Source organism: Daktulosphaira vitifoliae, unplaced genomic scaffold, assembly GCF_025091365.1.
Source record: "Daktulosphaira vitifoliae isolate Bord-2020 unplaced genomic scaffold, ASM2509136v1 Scaffold_3, whole genome shotgun sequence".
NCBI lineage: Eukaryota > Metazoa > Arthropoda > Insecta > Hemiptera > Phylloxeridae > Daktulosphaira > Daktulosphaira vitifoliae.
Window position 1 is genome coordinate 30,177,997 of NW_026099574.1, and position 21,617 is coordinate 30,199,613.

At 23.4% G+C, this 21,617-nt stretch overlaps 1 protein-coding gene and 1 long non-coding RNA gene across 2 annotated transcripts; both read left to right on the forward strand.

Annotated features, from left to right (window-relative positions):
* Nucleotides 1-10,313: 10,313 nt before the first annotated feature.
* On the forward strand, nucleotides 10,314-14,616 carry LOC126901818 (uncharacterized). Its single transcript, XR_007703129.1, has 2 exons — nucleotides 10,314-10,435; nucleotides 13,112-14,616. It is a non-coding gene; the product is annotated as an uncharacterized LOC126901818 (long non-coding RNA).
* A 2,754-nt stretch (nucleotides 14,617-17,370) lies between these two features.
* LOC126902110 (probable serine/threonine-protein kinase kinX) lies at nucleotides 17,371-18,954 on the forward strand. Its single transcript, XM_050679134.1, has 2 exons — nucleotides 17,371-18,534; nucleotides 18,685-18,954. Exons 1-2 carry the CDS (start codon nucleotides 17,371-17,373, stop codon nucleotides 18,952-18,954), a joined length of 1,434 nt encoding a protein of 477 aa, XP_050535091.1.
* Nucleotides 18,955-21,617: the final 2,663 nt, after the last annotated feature.

Here is a 21,617-nt window from a genome sequence, read left to right on the forward strand (position 1 = left end):
AATTTTTGATAAGGCATAAATAAATTTTCGTAAAACTTTTTTAATTTTTTCTTCTTATAATAGACAACTTGTGTGTAAAATTTCAAAAAAAAATAAAGTGGTCGCGCGACGACTTTGGATGATTTGATATGGATTTACCCCATTGTTAATTCAGGAGAAACTAACAATCATTTTTTTTAGAAATGATTTATATAGCAACATGTTACCAACAAATTTGGAATATTATAGTCTAGTAGTAGCACACACAAATAGAGTAAAACAATTATTAAATTACAAAGTAGAATGATTTAATTTTGTATTTGAAACATATCATATCAAACTTGATTCGTCAATAAATATTTTGAAAACATTAGAAATTAATGATTTTAATTGTCTCTATGGAGAACATGAGATAAGTAACTGTTTCACTGATAAGTTAGAATTTTTTTTCAATTTTTGAGGGTAATATCTTCAACTAGGTACAAATTGTAGTCATTTGACGTATCATTGAAAAAAGTGAATTTTTACAATTATAATCAAATTTTATAATACGCCCAATTAAGTAAATCTTTTTAACAATTTAGTTTTGATTGGTTCTTATAGTTAAAGCAAATCATTAAAATTAATTAAGTTCTGAATATTTCAGTTGCAAAATCTTTTTAAACACCAAAAGTTATTAGGAAATGACTACTATTACTTCAATTTAAGTTATCTATTACGATAAAAATGCAAAAAAATATTGAGCTATTCTGATAAATTTACTATAAATAGTATTTATATAACTTCCTAACTGCATATTACCTTAACGATATAATTTTTTTAATTCTCATAAAATTTTCTATCTAATGATGTCAATTTGAAACTTGCTAATTGAGCTAAAAGTTATGGTAAAATTAATTAATTTTTTTTATTATAAACATTCACAAACATAAACTTTATACGATTAAAAAAATAGGTTAAATATGTCATTTTCCATATTTTTAACATATTAATAATCAAAATGAGTATTAATTTAAAACAATTTTTTTTGTTCTTCATTATTTTTTTTTTATATGAAAATACTTATTTTTTAATAATAAGTAATAATATTAAAACTCAGAAGTAATAGAAAAAGTTTAATTGCACATTTGAAAACATCGCGAAAAGTTGATTTAGAAAAGTATATTTTTGTTTTTGATGAACGTTTCTTGTAGTCTAGTGTATTTATTCATAAGTAACAAAATTTTTTTATTAAAAAGTATTGCATCAATCCCTTTAAATTTTTATACGTGTTAAAAATATATGAATATAAACTCCTTTTTATTTTTATAATATCTCCGTAAAAATTACAATATTATTGAATATCAATTTCATACTAAATTTAATTACTATAATTATTATGTATTCATATATATTATAATTATAAATCGGGATAAAATTAAGGGAATAAGAGTTTTGGTTGCTTTTGAAATAATCTACTAATCTCTTAAAATTAAACACTATCTACAGATTTGCATCGAAGCGTTTCTAATGATAGTGATTTTAATCACTGTCAGATATCATTTATACTTGTCCCATCTATGCCTCGTCCACACTGTGCCGCGACCCCACTGTGCTACCGTTTTTTATATGAATATTTATATATATTTTTATTATTGGCGAACTCAGAAAATTATAATTTATTTGCAAATTATAAACAATTTTTATTTATGTAAAATACAACAACGACCATTTTAAACTTATAAAAATTTTTACGTGGAATAATAATTTTATAATAAAAATAGAAATTTTAATAACATTAAAAATTGGTAGCTAAATTTCTGTGAAAATGAAAGCTCATTAAAATTTATATTATATTGTTCATAAAACTTAACAGAAGATAGCTATGTACTAATAAAACTATAATAGCTATTTTACTTTTTATTTTACTATAATGTGAACACATAAAAAGTGTGTATATAAAATGAAATTTTTTTATTAATCTTCGTGAAAAATAAAAATTCAAGCATTATTTGAGAGTTTAAAACCTTTGTCAGTGCTTGCTACGCATATACTTATTATAAAATATTTTTTAGCGTTTAAACTGCTTTTATAGAAGTAATTTTTATCGTTATTAGGATATAAATTATTTAAATTCGATAAAATTCAACATGAAAGTTTTTTTTAGATAAAAATTTAATCAATTTTTAAATAACTGTTAATTATTTATGTTATAAAGTAAAAGTATAGTATTGAATTGTACAATAGCAAAGAGCACATTCATAAACATAACCATGACGTAGGTTTTGTGTTGTCTAAAACGTCACATATTTATTAAATCTGCTACACCATACTGATAAAAAGCATGAAATACGATGCGTTAATAATGTTTTTTGTGTTTGTCTAAAAGAAAATGTGTGAAATCTTATAGGCTATTAATCATTTATCTCAACAAAATTAAATGTTTGTATAGTTTTTATAAAATTACATATCTTCAAGGTTCTAAAGTTCAGAATAATAATAATATAAACTTTTTTTTTTTTATTATCTTTAGTTACACATTATTCTTCAATTTTGAACTACGTAATACTTTTTAAGTTCATCTCTTATGCCTTGGAAGGGGGTCAACTTTGTTTTTTTAAATGGTAACATATATTTTTAATTTAATAAAATGTTTGAGTTTTTAATTTAATAGTAAATGGCATTTGAATTTTTAATATAACTTAATTCGTTTATTAGATATAATCATTTAAAGTTTCAAATTTTTTAATTAATATACAGGTATAAATACACAAGGAATTACAAATATAGGTAGCTAATTGGATTTTTATGACATTGCTGTCTCAGTCACGGATTGTTTATTATCAATTATGATTATCAATAGATATACTTTCTGTATTGTCAGTTAGTGTATTTATAAATACAAATAAAAACAAATTGTTGTGAGTTTATAAACTCACAACAATTTGTCTTACTACAATTGATAATAACAATGCTGTGTACCTGCTAATATCAATGTTATAAAAAACCAATTAGCTACCTATATTTGTAATTCCTTGTGTATTATACCTGTATATTAATTCAAAAATTTGAAACTTTAAATGATTATATCTAATAAACGAATTAAGTTATATTAAAAATTCAAATGCCATTTACTATTAAATTAAAAACTCAAACATTTTATTAAATTAAAAATATATGTTACCATTTAAAAAAACAAAGTTGACCCCCTTCCAAGGCATAAGGGATGAACTTAAAAAGTATTACGTAGTTAAAAATTGAAGAATAATGTGTAACTAAAGATAATAAAAAAAAAAAAGTTTATATTATTATTATTCTGCAAGTAATTGAGTGGGTTATGATAAAAAAATCACTCTGTATATAACAGTTTTATATATAAATTTTTTTATTTTTAAACTGGTCTGTGTGAATAACTGAATATACATTATATTGGAAATTAATATTAGTTTATTGAATTATAATCAATGATTTTATTTGTATCTAATTTTTTTTTTTCAAACATGTATAGGTGATTATTTTTCTGAAGGAGTACTGAGCTTTATAATTTTTTTTAAATACTGAGATATATGAAACTCCTAATGTATAAATCCCTTATTAAACCCATTTGGATCTATGGTCTCCAACTATGGGGGAATGCTAAAAAATCAAATATAAATCGTATTCAGGCATTTCAAAATATTTCTTTAAGAAAATTAAGTAACTCCCCTCCATACGTATCAAATTATACTCTCCATTCTGATCTAAAAATTAAAACTGTTAAAAAAGAAGCAATAACATATTATAAAAGATTTCACACTCGACTAGCCTCCCACTCCAATCCCCTAATAAAAAGTCTTTCAAATAATGTTATTCCTGGTAATCCTCCGAGACGCTTAATGCGCAACTGGTGTAGAGATCTATTAATTTAACTTTAGTTAAAAAAATAAAAAAATACATAATCACTTAAAAGTGTCATCAATGGGTGGCTCCTTTTATCAAGTATTTCTTGTTATAATTATTTTAGCTAATACTCTTATTGTACCTATAGGGAACAGATTGTGTATACATTAATAAAGGAAAAAAAAATACTGAGGTTTAAAAAAAAAATCTTATAACTGTCATTCTAATAATTTATATTATACAAAACATATTTTAATTTTTTTCAAGTAATAGTTCAATATTCAAGATAAATGTTTGATTTGAAGTTTAAATATAAATTTTCAGACCAATGCGAGAACTAAATGAAAACTAAAATAGATTCGAATTGGGTTCCATTAAAAAAAATAATGTTTTAAGCTTGATTCTTTTTGACTTTTTATCTATATAACGTTAAACGATTTAGTGTAATTAAATAATACACTTCAATTATTTTTAGAGTAAGACTTAAAAATTTAAATGTAAATTTTAGACTAATATTTTGAAATAATATTATCTTATATTATAATAAACAAAATCTTGTTTGTATTTTGCTGAGATAATGACAAGGTAATAAAGTTCATTACAACAAAAATCATGTTGCTCTTTTGCAAGTTTTTTTAAGTATAAAAAAAATGGTCTTTGAAAAATTTTTATCTAAAAAATGATATTAAATTATTTTTATGAAAAAAATATTTAAAAACAATATTTTAGCTTTGATGTGAAGTTATTAGTTTTACCATGGTATATTTTACATGGTAAAATTACAATATGCAATGTGATTTATTAGGTTTACTACTCTCTATTTTTTTGTTAAATAATAATTTTTTATAAAAATGTATAAATTTAAATTTCTTAATTGTTTGATTTAATTGGGGTCATAAAAAAAAATGATCAAACATTTTTTTAAATATTTTTATGTAAAATTTTAATAAACTTAAATGGATGTATGTTTGTGAAAATCGATTATTTTTATTGGAAACTACTATTTTTAGACTAAAACGCCCAAAACGTATAGACAAATTTTTGGAACATTATTAAAAATTGAAAAAAAATTTCTTGAAATGATTTTAAACTCCTGTTGAGCTTATTAAATATTGCCATTAAAAGTTGGTTATAATCGATGAAGCTTTCAAATAGTTCTTAATTATAAAATTTTAACTGAAAAACCATAAACAGCTGTTTTTAGTGACACCGATTTTGTTGGAATATTTTTCTTTATTGTAAGGATTGGGGGAATTTTTTCAGATAGTTGCTGAAAGAAAGCTTTAACTGGATGCGATTTGTGATCTTTTAAAGTATTATTGAGCATTATTGGTTAAATAAAAGTCTATTCATTCAGATACAAAAATATAGTAAAACCAAAACCTTTTGTTCTAATGTCACTATAAATATACAATTTAATTAAAAAATATATAACTTAATTTAGTTAAATCAATTAAAAATAAATAATATTTATTAGCTTATTAAAATTTTACATACATAATGTTCTTCTTTAGTGAAGGTATTTTAAATACATATTTTTCTACTAGAGAATAATTTCAAACTTAATTATTAATATATCTATGGCGTGACCTGTTTGTTCTTATTTGCTTACTTTACAAATTTAAATGTTGACTCTTTACGATGACACCAATTCTATCTATGATGATAATATGCTTATTTTGCCATTTTATAAATATGGCTATTAATTTTAATAGTTATTTGCATGTTTCAATGTCACTGCCAGGTGTGCACTCAGTAATTAATATACAGCGATTAATTTTTCACATGCTGTGACACTTTTTTGAAGTGTATGAAACTCAAATTAATGTTTAGAAATTATGGCAAAACCACGTCTTTATTACATAAATTTACGGGCGTATAATTCATTTTGTAAAAACACTTTCTGCAAATACTTTTAACCCAATTCGTCTTAGTTATAATTTTAACGAGTCAAATAAAATCGTAAATAATGATTATAAGATTTGATCTTCTATCTGACTATATTTGAATATAAAATAAAAAATAATTTTTATTAACATACATTCAGATAATTAATAATTTAATTTTGATCTCAAACTATTTAAAATAACATATTAATATGTAATTCTACATAATTTTTGAAATAATTCGTAGTTATTATTTTAGTTTTGAACATGACAACTAATGTACCAGCTAAATTAAAAATTATTTTTTTTAAATGTGTATTTAGTTAAATCATATACTGCATTAGTGTATATAAAAATATTTTACTTAATCTAATGAAAATAATATTCAAATAGTAACTAAGTTAAAAATATAAGTTAACAAATAGTATGTTACATTTATAGTAATTCTAAACAAATATTTGATATAAAATAAATGTTGATGGTAATCAATTCTTTAGGATAACAAAAATTGGTTTGAACTAATAGGTATTATTTATTTTCGATTAACCTGGAAAAGCACTTTGTTAATATGTGCTGTTAAATTCAAATTATAGTCAACTGTGATTATATAGATCCGTTTAAAATGATTATTTTTGAGCATTATTTTGGGTTTAATACTTTTAAATGACCATGTAATGACCTATTATTAGAAAATCCTCACTTTGTACTAAAGTTATTTTTCAAATTATGTATGAAATAATAATATAGCTCAGTAACATAATTTGTTTCATTGGTGGTTTTTAGTAGTGAGAAGACTTTTTACTAGTCATATTTGAGTGTAAATTGCAAACGGTTACCAAAAGAATAGCTTTCTCAGCACTGTTTTTAACCATTTGGTGGTTGTTTTTAACGCGAATGGATAATGAGAAAAATGCGTGACCGCTTATGGTCCGTTCCTAATAAACACGCACACTCGAAATTATTAATACTTAAATTATAACAAACAAAAAATAAGTTTCTAGTGTTGTAATAGCAATATTGCAGTTTAACAATAATTCTTATAAATATTTTTTTTCGAATGATAATTTTAAATAAGAAGTGATAAGTAATTAATAAATGGTTTTATGATACAATTATTATTATTATTTATAATTTAAAAAAAAATACAAGAATTAAATTCGATTAAGAACCATTTAAAATAATAATTATATTTATTGCTAAAAATTAATAATCTTATATAGTTTGTTATCGCAAGAAAACCTTTAAATAAAGCGTTAACTTAATAAAAATTGTCACACAGAAAACTTGAATTATGAAATAAAAAAATTATTTAAAATGTTCATAATTATTATTTTTATTATTCTCATTTATAACTTCCTTAAATGAATTTATTCTATGAGAAAAATTATTTATTATACAATAGACTTTTTGTAAGTAATAATTATATCGATTTTATAAAATAAAATAGTGTGACGTAATGACAATATGAATAAATTGGGCAACTAAAGATGGAATTTATAGTTCGTTACTTCCGTCAATAGTAAATTATATGGCGGTCTGCATTTTTTTAATTGAAAAAAAAAATGTGTATACTATAGAATTAGAATACGGTCGTTTAAATGGTTACTAATTATGAAGAATATTTTTCTTTTTCTGTTTAATTATATTTATTTTGTGAAAAATATTAGCAATGAAATCGTATTTGACTTAATATCAAACGAAAGTTGGAGATAGAGAAAAATGTATGAGACACAGTGAATAAAGTCATTTGTGCACAATACTTAACCACCTTTTATACTTTATCTTCTTACCTTTAAATGTTATTAACCCATAACATATTTAAATTAAATGTGATTTCATTTGTGAATATTTAATTATTAGGAAACAAATGGTTGAAAGAGAAAAACTGACTTAATATATAATTCCCGTTAATGCAGTTTGTTTACAGACTGCATCAACTCGAATTATAAATAAGTTGGTTTATCACTTGAAAATAAAAATATTTAATTCATGTCCGTTGATAATATTTTTATGTGATTCTAAGAAGAATTACTTTTATTTAACGATTGTAGATATAATTTGTAAGGTATTGAACTCTTCTTTATGGTATTATATTCCATTCAATTCTATTACATGTTATGGTTATGAATAGTTGAAAAGGTCTTTTTGAATTAATAAAACAACTATTTAGACAGATATCCATTTTTTATTATTACTCGAATACGCCCTGACATTTATAAAAAAAATGATGGTGGATGTTTTCTTTTGATATTAAATTTGTTGAATTTCTAATCTTGAATGTTATTAATTGTACTGCATTTTACTAATTATTATAAGTATATGTACATTTGGTAAATAACGGAGTGTGTAACATACGGAAATGTAAATAATATTGCTTTGTCATTCACAAACCATAACATAAAATCCGTTTCATTATTTTTAGTTTCCTTGATAAAATTGAGCGTGTGAGTTTCTATTTAATTATTTATCTTTTCCAAAAAATTATACCCTGTTAAATATTAAATTTTACAGAAAACCTAGTAATAGCTATACTGTTTTTATTATTCGACTGTTTTACCTGAAATATTTCGTGACACATAGTTAAAAAATCATGTTGCATAGTTTATGTTGTACCTATATTTGTAAAATGTATTGTTGCCATTTCAATTTGTAATGAACCAATAAGTTAATTGGTGTATGTCAGATGATAACTGCGTTTACAGGTTTACTAATCAAAACCTTACATCTAATAAAAAATGTAAAAGATTATATAGATTAATGACACTTGATAGACGTAACATTACATTTTCATTTTATTTAGTTGTATTAAAAATGTCACCAATATAACCTTCTCGTAATGTCTATTCTTTAAGGATACTATTACCAATACACTTTTTTAAAAATATTCTAAATATATTGTTAGAATACTTATTTAACTGAATATTGGCAAAAACCTTGTTGTAAATCCGTATTGAAATTTAGTTTCGCTGAATTTTGATTGATTAAAAGTGATTGGGTTTTATTTCGCATATATTTTTAATGACGCTCGACACTTTTAACGTGTTTATCAATTTTTAAGTGTTGAGATATATTACATTTTTTTCAAAACTTTATCTTTAACTTACACATTTTACAATATAAGACATGCGGTTTGTGGAAAAAATTTCATACCCTAGTGTGTTTTAAAAGCATACTAGCTGATACCTAATCTATTCCCATTTTATTTTAAGTACACAACAAAGATCAACAAATCATTAGTTAATACAACGTGATCGGTTATCCCTTTCGTGGTTATTAAATTATGGTGGTCTCGTACTATTTATAAAATACATTATTTATTGATATCGTCGAAACAACAAGAATTAGTTATAGTTTGATTTTCCATAAGCAGCGTTGGAATATTTTTATTACTCTACAGTCTGCAACGACCGACGCCACTAATAAATAACCAAAATAAATTCGTATGTAATGAAAATATTTAAATGTCATTGTTATTAATTGTAATTATATACATAAAATAAGCCGAAAAAGTAGAAAAAACTTTGAAGAAGCATAGTTTTTAAAAAAAACATTAACATAAGCAAAAAAATACATTTTAATTTTATGTAAGATGTCATAAAATTGTATAGAATTTTGTAACTTATTATACTAATCCAAAAATATAAGCAAATACTTTAAATTCTGAGCGCCGATCTAATGCATATTAATGTACATTACTTATATCAACTACTGTCAAAAAGAAGTTGAAAAAGCCAAATCTTTTTAACTTAAAACACAACTTATTAAATAATTTGCTTAATTGGAATTGACGTTATATATTTTTGTGATTGCTAATCTCACATAGTAGAGACAATTGTTCTATTTGAATGTTATTTGTGCTAATTATTGTGCTACTTCAAAATCTTAAATTTGACACAATTTAGAAGTCAAATCTTCCAGAACATTTTCAAAAATCGATTTGAAAATTTTTTTTTTTGTACATGCGTAAATGGTTTTTTTAATTCTTCCTGCACTAGGTTTTTAATCTGTTTTTCAAAAGAAATGTACCAAAAGAAAGTTTATTGCTTATATTATATTTTATTAAAATTTAATTTGAATTTAATTGTTTTTCAAAAAAACTCATATCAGTTTTAAAATACATAAAAAAAATTATATGCTAAAAGTATGCTATTTTTATAGTAGTGTAATTTTGAGGTTTTTTTTAAATATAAAAATGAGGGGTTTTTCAAATTTGAACAACAATAGATTCAAGCAGATTAAAATCGGATTTTTATAACATATTGATTATAAAATCAGGTCTATTGAGGGCTAAGAATTTTCATGGACAGACATAAAAAAAACTACACACTATCACAAAATCATACTCAGCTTCGCATCTATGCTAAAAAAGAAAAATATTTTTGGTTTTAAAAACTATTGGTGTAATGAAATTCTATTTTTTGAGGAAATTTATAATGGATTTTTTTATCACATCACCTTATACTATTGTCACTTTAATGTAATATTGGTACTTAACGTATATTTTATTCGATTTGAAACAGTTGTTCAAATTAATTTAATTTTAAGTAAATATAAATCATCAGGCTTGAGTTGATGAATAGTACATGTTAACTCATTATTACAAAAATTTGCTTTATAGTAGTCACAACTAAGGATTGTAAATATGTTGGCAACATTCATAAAATTTTTAGTGCTACTTGTTTTGTCAACTGTTGTAGTATGTGAACTAATCGGTAAATACATTTTATAATTAAATTTTAATGCTATATTATAATTGAAAACCAAAAATCTTAAAAAAAGACACAATTGGTTATTGACTTAATATTGAATTTAGAGTTTTAAATTTGATTGTTTTTGAAGCCAAATAATCCACCAGTATGTAAAATAATAATTCCACTTTATATGTGACTTGAAAAATTGCGATTATCTCCAGTTTATAAATGTGTTTACATAACTCATTAATTACATTAAAGAATATTTTACTCCTTAAAATGTTTTTTTTGTTGAAAGCCCTTTTTATAATTTATTGGCGTGTTTATGTGAATTATCATATAAAATTTTGATTTATGTAATTCAAAAACAATCAAACATTGATATATTATCAAAAAATTATCAGTTATGAGTAATTTTTTGGTGCATTTATCAGTAATGATATTATTTATAAGAATTTATATATTTTGCTGGTTACGCCAAACCGATAGCTATAGAAAATAGGCTTGTAGTTGTCGACATGTGAATGGACAAGAGTTCGAGTAATATATATATCTAATTTAGATAATGTAAACGTGACATATGTTCAGCCAAAATTAAATAAATTTCCGGTAATCTAATAATAATTCTCAATGAATCTTTTATAAAAATATTTAATGCACAATCAATTTAACAAGTGATAATTATAAGGAATGTCGACCACTAGAGCTGTTACACTGTGAGCTCATAAGGGCGAATTGATGTTGTAATTAGTCTATTTTTGATCATCTGGATGACCTTTACTACAGTTAAATAGACTATTTATTTTACTTATATATCACGGGCAAGAAAACTATAAGTGACCTAGCCGATTGGCATATAAAACTTATTTATAGATATTAAAAAATCGTTTGAATTATTATTGTTTTCAAATCGAAAGTTTTCATTTTGTTCAAAATTTGTAAGCTTAAATCTTATAATGGTTAAAAATTGAAAAAATTATTTGTGTATTTTAGTTATGTTGAAACCAATTTATAAGAAATAATTCATTTGAAGTTAAAACATATTTTTAATTTTTCTGAATAACTAATTTATTTAAAGAGAATACAAATTTGAAATTCAAATATTACATAAATATTTTTGTCAGTGTAAAATCATTTTTTAATATAGCTAAAACTTTAAAATTGCTAAATTGATTTTTGTATATTAAAATTGAAAGAATGTACAATGTATTTATGTGTATTTCAAGTACTTATTTAATTTAATCAAATTGGTTGTATTTACTATATCGTATAATATAGTGAGTGTATAATATATAAATAAAAAAAAATTGTACAAATAATATTTGTGGCCTTTACAATATTCATCATAATCATGGAAATGAAATCTTAATATTGCAAATTGCAGCATTTAAAAATAATTTTTGTTTAAACTTTTTTACTAAAATAACTTTTTTTTTCCTCGAAACACAATACAATTTAACTAATACAAAAAGTATCATTAATATTCTAAAAGATATCTCATATTTAATTACTGAATTAAATAACTTTTTGCAACTTCTGTGAGTTATCATTTTGTTCAACGGCTAAAATGTAAAGCATACAATAGCAGAATTTTAAATAATTTAATATAGATCTTTAGGAAAAAATACTAGCTGTATCATCTCAGATTTTTTTTATTGGGGAGGAAGATATATACCAAAATTAAATTTTAGTGTCTACTTTCTTTTTTTGAGAATATTTGTAAGTTAAACTATAGGGTTAGTAATACCAAAGCCTTTTTAGCTCCCTTGGATACGTCACTGAACTTCTAGTATAATTTATTAAACAATATATTTAGTTTATATAATCGATTTGTAGATCTATGTATGTATAAAGTGATCAATTTAGGGACAAGACACTGATATTTTCAGAAACAATTGAATATTTTGTTTTTGCACAGAGATCAAAATCACGTGATTAAATAATTCTACACTAAATGGAGATATCCTATTTTGAATTTTGAATTGTGATACAAATAAAATACAAACAAATTTGTTCTTATAATTTTTTTTAATCCATCAACCGCTATTGTTTTAAGATTGTTTAATAATTTTGATTTGAAATAAAAATTCATCAATAATTTGGCTTTAAGGACTAAAAGAATTAATATTTTGTTTCATGATAGCCTATACAATTTTAATTAAGTTAGTAACTAAGAATAATGGCCCACACCAGTTTACCGTCAATGTCCGAAAGTAAATTTATATTGGATGTAAATGTATGTGTTTATTAATAAACATGATGTATTTAAAATATCTGTATAATACCTTAATTAACGATATTAAGACAAAATAAAAAAATGAAGTCTACTATTATTCATAAGTCTACAATTACTTAACTTTAACTACCGAAAGTATCAATATGCAACAGTTAAAAATATGATTGGATAAAAAATATTATATAAGATCAAATTTTTTAAAATTGTATTAAAATAAAAATAAAAATAGGAATTCTCATTAAAGCAAATTAAAAATAATGTTTTTTATTTCCAAAGATATGAAAGAAAATTATTTTACTACATAATGTTAAAGTTTTTTATACCAAATAATAATAATTTCTTTTAACAAAAATAAACATTTTTCAATAGTTTCTGGTAAAATAGGCGTTTTATTCATAATTGATGACGCTGCATATTTATGTATTCTAATTTTTTTGCTGTTGTTACATATTATTATACAGGTGCACCAATGCTAACCCAGTGCCCCAACGGTTACAGAAGGGATTTAAACGACAATATATGCAAACCAGTATTTAAGGCGGAATTCATGAACGATGATGATGAATAATTTACAATATCTAATAATAAATTTACCTTTAGCGATTTTTAATTTTTATGTACGATCGTTGTGTTAAAATGTAATTAATTAATTGATTAATACAATTCAAATGATATTACTCATGAACTAATATTTTCGTCTTTTTTAAGTGAATAATAATAATAATAATAATAATAATATTTACTGCTTGTTTAAATTTATCATAAAATAATGTTCTAGTTTTTCATATTCATTTTAACTGTTAATTTCAACTCTTTTTTAATAGCGCAATCAAAGTACAATATTGTATCGTTTAAATCCTAATAAAAAAAACTAAATCATGAAATAGTTGTCCTATACAAAATCTAATTACACAATTGTCTTAAGAGTTAAAAAAGAGTTAAATACACGAGACTATAAAATTTTTATTTGAATTTCATAAAAAACTGTACCAAAAAATCTAATAAAAATAAGATTTCAGTGTATTTAAATTATTACCTGTAAGTATATTTTTTTCCGTAATTTCGTTTTTACAAAATTTTTGTCATATTAAACACAAAAAAATTATATTATTGAACTACTTGAAAAATTATATATTTATTGTAACTATTTCATAATTATGAGATTAAGCCAAAAATAGTTACAGTCTATAGTTCATCTTTTTTTTTGTGAAAAATTCCATTAATTTCAAATTTTAAGGCCTATAAAAATAGTTAAACTTGATGGATAAGGTCCAAATTTTGGAAAAAATTTTTTAACATCATAAAATTATATTTAGAAAGTAATATATATATATTACTTTTCATTTAAGTATTTACAATGATTTAACTATTTAATTTTTACTTAATTACTAATTAGTAGTTATCTCATAAACTAGATTTGATAGAAAAAATCTGAAGCCAGGTTCGAAATGGGCGTCAAAAATCTATAAATAATTCACCTAAATATTGTACACGTCAAAATGACTGATGTTTTTATGTATTTGACCTAAGTATTAATTTGTATAATAACTACTTTAGCATAAATTAGAAATAAAAATATTTTTTATAAAAACATAAAACAATATATTTTGTACTTCAAAAATGATTAAAAATGTAAAATATAGTAAATAAATATAATAAATATCTGTATAATGTTTTGCTTCATGTTAATCTAAAGCTAAAAAAATTACATATAAATAATAAACAATTAAATGAAAAATAATTATTTAAACAATAGTTACAACTCATGCGCCCCAGACTTTCATATTCTTATGTTTGTTATACTTACGATCCCATGGCTTGTGCATCAAATTAGAATATTTGTTCTGTAGATTGGTCAGATATCTTTTTGCCGGTGACTCTTCTTTGGAACCAACAGAAGTCACTCTGGGAGCCTTTCGTAAATTACTTAAAAGATCTCTTGGAGCAAATCTATTGTCAAGTAGCGCTGTTTTGGCAAAAACAAATGAAACAAGCGATAAAAAAACAAATAAAAAACGAAGTAGTAACATGTCGACGAATAAATGTGTCTTTCAATTTCAATGCACGACTACGTTTAACGAAAGTCAATAATAAACCACTAGTAAAATATTGCATTAACTATTGATAAAGCATAAGGACAACTTGTGTTATTGTTTTTGTTATTTTCTTTGTCTATGTTTAAGAAAACATATTTAGCATTTTTTCATCATGCGCCATTTTATGTATCAACATTTCTTATCAACTAATATAATTTTTTTTTAGAACTTATACATATATTTTCTTCATGTCGAGGACGGTATATTTCTATATTTATTAAGAACAATTGAAAAAATAATTAAGATCGTTGATTTAATAAAACTATAACATAATTTAGTAGTATAATCGTAATATCGATTAATAGTTGCCAATTTAGGAATAAAATGCTGAGCTCTTAATTTTTTTGTTGTAATATAAATACTTAAATTATGTAATTATAAATTTCAAAACAACTCTCTAAAATTAGTAATAAGTCATAATTTTAAATAAAATAACAAAGAATTATTTCTATGACTTAAAAAATGCATTGTACAAGTATAATAAAAGTATTTTTCTCATTTATAACTAGTTGAATATATGATTACAGTAATATTAATACCATAAGAAGTTTTATTTAATGTTGTGGTAAGTAGTAATAAGGTGAACATTTTAAATATCTTGTACTAAATGGAAAAATCAATTTTGTGTTTTGACTTGACTGATTAATTTTATAAATGATAAATTTCAAACCGTGAATTTAAATGACTTAATATCATAAAAAAAATAAATTTATTTCTTTAATATTCCTAGCGATTTATGTTGCTGACTTCTTTTAAAGTGAAAAGAAATCAACTTATTGATTCAGTTATTTAGTTTATGAAACGAATATGATGGCTATTTTATGGTAATTTATAATTTTTGGGGCAAAATAATTTTGCTGTTCAATCATTTTTCAATCTACAACCTGTCATTTTCGTATTAAAAAAAAAAAGATATAATCATAATTTTGTTGTATAATAAGGATATTACTTCTTGCTTTTCTTGCTGCCTTGTTTGAAAGATATAAAAAATGTATATCATATTTAAAAATATACACGAGGAGTGTTAATTAAAATAAAGATAATTAGTTAATTACAACCCATTCATTTATAACTTAAAAGTTATCATAAAATTTAACACTTAATTAAATTAAATATATCTTAACATTTACATTAAATGTAATTTTTTGTATCTTTGAATATTTACTAAAGGACGAATAAAAAAGTATTTAGAATTTAACTTTACATGACTTTTTAGAAAAATAAATAAAAATTGATTATTATTTTTGGACTTATAAAAAATAATTTTTTTCAACAATGTTCTACCATTTACCTATATAAATAATTCTAGTACAATATAAACACAAAATATAATTGTGTGTATTCTTCGAAAGTATTAGATATATATAGTCCATCATGATTTTAAAATTTTTACTATTTAATCAGTTACTAATTAATACTAAATTATTTTTCTGGATTATATATTTAAAAAAATAAAATGAATTGATTTGATTAATTCTACTAAAATATTATGAAGTTTTATGAATAATATTATGTTTGTGTAATCATATTTGTTTAAAAATTAATACACTAACAACTAGTCTAACAATGTTAGAGTTATTTTAAATGAAACAAGGTCAGATTTCTTATAAGACACAATGAATACTAATGCAATATAACGTGCCTATTTAGCCAACATGTTACAAAAGACCGTTAATAGTCGTAACTCTGAGGACATAAATAAATACCAAAAATTACTCGGAATTTTTAAAGAATAGGCTCAAGTGTCCATTTGAAATTTATTGCAGCTTAGACTAAATGTGATCATGTGAAATAATGATGTAACTCAAAAATGATAATAATCTAAAACATAAATTCACGATTTAAATGTAAAATTTTAGAGATTACGAGTTGAATAAAAACAGGTTATCTTCTGCTAACTATTTTATTAATATTTTTTAGATTTTTTTATTGATTAACCTAATTCTAAAAAATTTGAATACTTTATCATATAATTATTTTCATATAATAAGTATATAATACAGATATAACAATTACTTTCCTTAGAATATCAATTATTTCAATCACGTATTACTTTTCACTTTAAAATTAAAATAATTCATATTTAATGAGATATTTACTAAATAATCAAATATTTTTATCAATACTTATGTGTAAAAAATTCAACAATTAACTTTTTATTGGGACTTAACAACTACGCATAAATTCGTTTAGTTATTGTTTCCCAAACTTATATTATTATTATTATTATACTATATTTACAGTAATGTTTTGAATAGACGTGATGTCTTCATGTCTATGACCTGGTCACTCTTAGTTCTTAAAATGGTAGATGCTAAATACCTTTGTAATTTTTGAGGGGCATATTTTTCTGATCACAATAACATCACGACATTAGTAATGGTATAAAGTTACGCTCGTTTTAGACTTACTGTTTAGTAAATAATAATAAAATGGTTAAATGAGCGTGATGTTGAATCTAAAACGTTATATAAAACTCGTGGTATGCAGTTCCGCGTAGTTTAGTAGACGCAAAAACGTTGAACGGTCAAGTAAAAATAACAAATATAATAAATATATAATTTAAGGATATGGATGAAAAACTTTTTTTACTTCTTTTATTCGCTTGTAGTATAGTGAAGGGCATGCCCGGTAGCATGCGGCTTTTAGATGAGGAAGAAGAAGATTGGGTACCGCAAAACAATGGGCGTAGACGTTACGCTATCCCAGAAAAAATAGACAGCAGGGATGAAGATGAGAACGAAGAAGATGATGACATTGTTGAGAGCTCTGGTAATTGGCAACGAATGGAAAGTATTACTACGCCACATCCCAAAATTCCCGTAGTTGCAGCAAGCCGACGATTTGACAGAACTCCACAACAACCAAAAAATGCTGTTCGTATTGATACCTCTCTGTTAAATGGAGAGTCTGTTGAGTTGCCCACTTATATTAACGTACCGGTTACACTTAAATGTAAATTTGTAAAAGTTCCTGGCACCGATAATAAGTTTGAAACAGTTGTAGAAGGCATGTATCCTGGTCACACAACGACTGGATCGCAGCTGGATCACCCATCATCACAGATTTTACAACAACTCATGGATACTGCTGAAAAGTGGCGTGGAACTATTGAACGTTCAAGAAACCCTAGAAAAATTCTATACGAAGACGAAATAATGAATTACGATCAGGATATAAATCCATACGGAAGACATGAAAGATATGCAGAAGACATAGTACAAAACGAAGAAAATTTGCAACCACCATGTGATGATCAAGTAGAACAAACTAAAGATTATAGTGATGATAAAAATGGTGAACTACGATCTGTTGACAAACAAATTTTAGAATCTCAACAGATCGATGACAAACAACAAACAAATATTGACCAACAGTATGATAATGAACAATTTGACAACGATAAACAAACTGATAACAGTCAACAAATTGAAAATGACCAAGAAATCGATAATGACAAACCAATTGATAGTGACCAACAAGTTGATTATTATCCACAAACTGACAATAATCAACAAATAAATGATGATCAGGAGACCATTGTCGACATGCCAGTTAACAATGATTTACAAACCGATTATATACAACAACTGGTTACCGATGTGCCCGAAGAAGAGGAAGTGACTGAGCAAGAAACAGAAAGTCCACAAATAATTGAAAAATCAATAGGACAACGAGTAGTAGAAGCAGCTATCGCAACTGCCAAAGCAACTGAAATGGACATTACGACTACAATTAAAACAACAAACCCTATACAGGTTCAAACGGAACTTCCAATCAGAAAATCAGTAAATTTTAAAAATAAAAAATTAGAAGTACAAAAAAAATTTTCACCAAGTCAATCAAAAAAAGTTAAAACAGACCAACTCCCAATAAAACTATTCGAAATAAGTACTGAAGTTGTTCCTACAGTTACTAAAGTTTTACCGCGAAAACAGGATCAAATTAAAACAGGACCTTTATCTGTCTTACAAACTCTAACCACAATTCCGGAAATTGTTGAAACAGTAAATCTAGTTTCTACTACGCCAATGCCAGTTTCAGATGTACGACAACCCTCTGTATTGACGGCTACGACATCCAAATCAGATTACACTTCTGTCATAGCTGGTATGCCGCAGGAAACTTTCTTTGAATACATGGATGGAGAATCAAATAGTAGCTCTGAAGTACCTGTTGATATACGACCCTTGAAAATTTCCCATTAAAATTGATTCCACCATTATCCTTCCAAATCACATCAAAAATCATCGCTCCACTATTTCATTATAATTAAGTAGTGAATAGTTTTGAACTTTTGTAAAGTAAACTTAATTTATTTTTTATTTGTGATATTTTTAGTTGTACATAAAATATTTGTTTTTAGTTTTTTTTTACTACATATTTCTGTGATATTATTTAGTTATTTCAATCAATTCTATTCATAAATTATCATTAAGTATTATTTCAAACAAGTCACGTTCAGATAAATAATAACAGTATCATAAATATACATAAATACTAGTACTTAGTTCAAATAATACAATGAAGGAGTACAATATTTTTTGTAATAAAATATAAGATAGACACTTAAATTAATTTAAGTAAACATAATATATTTAAACTATTATTGTAGTATTATGAATAATACTATAATTCCAAAGAATGGCTACCGACCTATTTATCTTAAAATAAAGAAATAACAAAGTAATTAAGATCTTGACGTATTTTTCTTATGTTTAGTATTTTGAATTGAATATTTATGTAATTTATTAATATAGTAAAGTAAAAAAATTACTATTAACAATTCGTTTGAAATATTGTATGGTAAAATGTTCTATAATCGACTTAAAATTTTATACTAATTATAATTAAAATAGAAAATGGAAAAAAGTATAGTTGTAATAGTATTTTAATCAGAACATATTTCAAGCAAGTTTATTTAATAATGTAGTATGTACTAAAACAATTACTAATTTTTTAGTTCTAATTATCATTTAATTTAATGAAATTAATTTTTTTTTATTTTAAATAGGTCAAATAATTATTAAATTATTAAAAATATACAAAAACTTGTATTGCCTATCAGTAAGAATAGTGGTTTAACTCAAAAATGTTTCCATATTCAATTATGTAAATAGAAAGTAGTTATTGAAATAATTATGAATAAATAAGTAACATTATAAAATATGGAGATAACGATTTTATGTGTTTTTTATTCTAAAAAAAGAAGTACTGAAATATTTATTGTTCTGTTATTGTTATATTATTAAAATCATAGAATTTTATAACTTTTTTTTCCCTTTCCTAAGAAAATTACACGAATAAACTAATAATGGTGGTTTTCCCCTGTGACATTTATATACTTTATATTTTTTACTTGTTAGAATCCATGTTTAAATTTTAGCAATTAAATCACATCGTTGTAAGAATAGATGAATAAAGGTTTTTTAAAACATTCATTTCGGACTAACATAAAATATAAGCCATAAAATTCAACTATTATAGGGTCTTTTGATGTACTTAATAATATTTATATAACTCAAATTAAATTTAAATATGTTCAATTTAGGCCGGCCTTAAATACAATATCAAATAGATTGGGTAAAATTATTTTTTGAAAAAAAAAATTATTTAATTAATTTGTACTTCAAAATATATAGAATATTTAGAGAAATTGATGGATTATTCCAAAAGCATCATCAACTCTTATTTCTTTAATTATATCCTCATTAGTAGTTCTTTGATTTTAAAATATAATATATGAATAAATACTAATTATAATTATTAAATTTAGTATGAAATTGATATTCAATAATATTGTAATTTTTACGGAGATATAAAAATAAAATGGAGTTTATATTCATATATTTTTAACGCGTATAAAAATTTAAAGGGTTTGATACAATATTTTTCAGTAAAAACTGTTTGTTACTATAAATAAATGCACTGTATCACAAGGAACTTTCATCAGAAGCAAAAATATACTTCTCTAAATCAACTTTTCGCGTTGTTTTCAAATCTGCAATTACACTTCTAATTTTTTATATTATTACTAATTACACATAAAAAAATAATTAAAAGAAAAAAAATTTGTTTTCAAATTATTACTGATTTTATTTTTAATATGTTAAAAAAAATCAGTCCAAATTTTCATTTTCAACCTATTTTTTTGGTTCTTTAATGTTGATGAAAAATTTTTGATAGAGTTTTGTGAAAGTTTACAGTAAAAAAAATTGAATATGTTACCATAACTTTTAGCTCAATTACAAGTTTGAAATTGACATTATTAAATAGAAAATTTTATGAGAATTAAAACAATGCTATTTTTAAGATTGATATGCAGTCAGGAAATTTTATAATTACTATTTATTCTAAATTTATCTAAAAATTCAATGTTTTTTTGTATTTTTATCGTAATATATAGCTTAAATAGAAATAATAGTAATAATTTCCTAGTAACTTTTGGTGTTTAAAAAGATTCTCCAATTGAAATATCCAGAGCTGAATTAATTTTAATGATTTACTTTAACTAAAAAAAAAAAAGTCATCATTTTGAATCCTTCTTGTGGGCAGGTAAAGGGTTAGATTTATAAAAAAAAAAACTAAATGATAGGTAAAAACATGCCTCTAAATAAAAAAAAATTATTTTGATTTGATTATTTTTGATAAAGTTATAACAGTTAACAAAGTTTTAAGTTTTATACACTGGACTATAAGGAACTTTCATCAGAAACAAAAATATACTATTCTAAACAACTTTTCGCGATGTTTTCAAATGTGCAATTAGACTTTATCTATCACTTCTAAGTTTTAATATTATTAAAAAATAGTATTTACATATAAAAAAAAATAATTCAGAACAAAAAAAAATTGTTTTAAATTAATACTG

Bases quoted from the DNA above. Each gene is read 5' to 3' on its own strand.
- LOC126902110 (XM_050679134.1), top strand. From the start codon at position 17,371: ATGCCCGGTAGCATGCGGCTTTTAGATGAGGAAGAAGAAGATTGGGTA. The intron at 18,535-18,684 runs GTAAATTTTAAA...CCGCGAAAACAG, and splicing joins AACTTCCAATCAGAAAATCA to GATCAAATTAAAACAGGACC.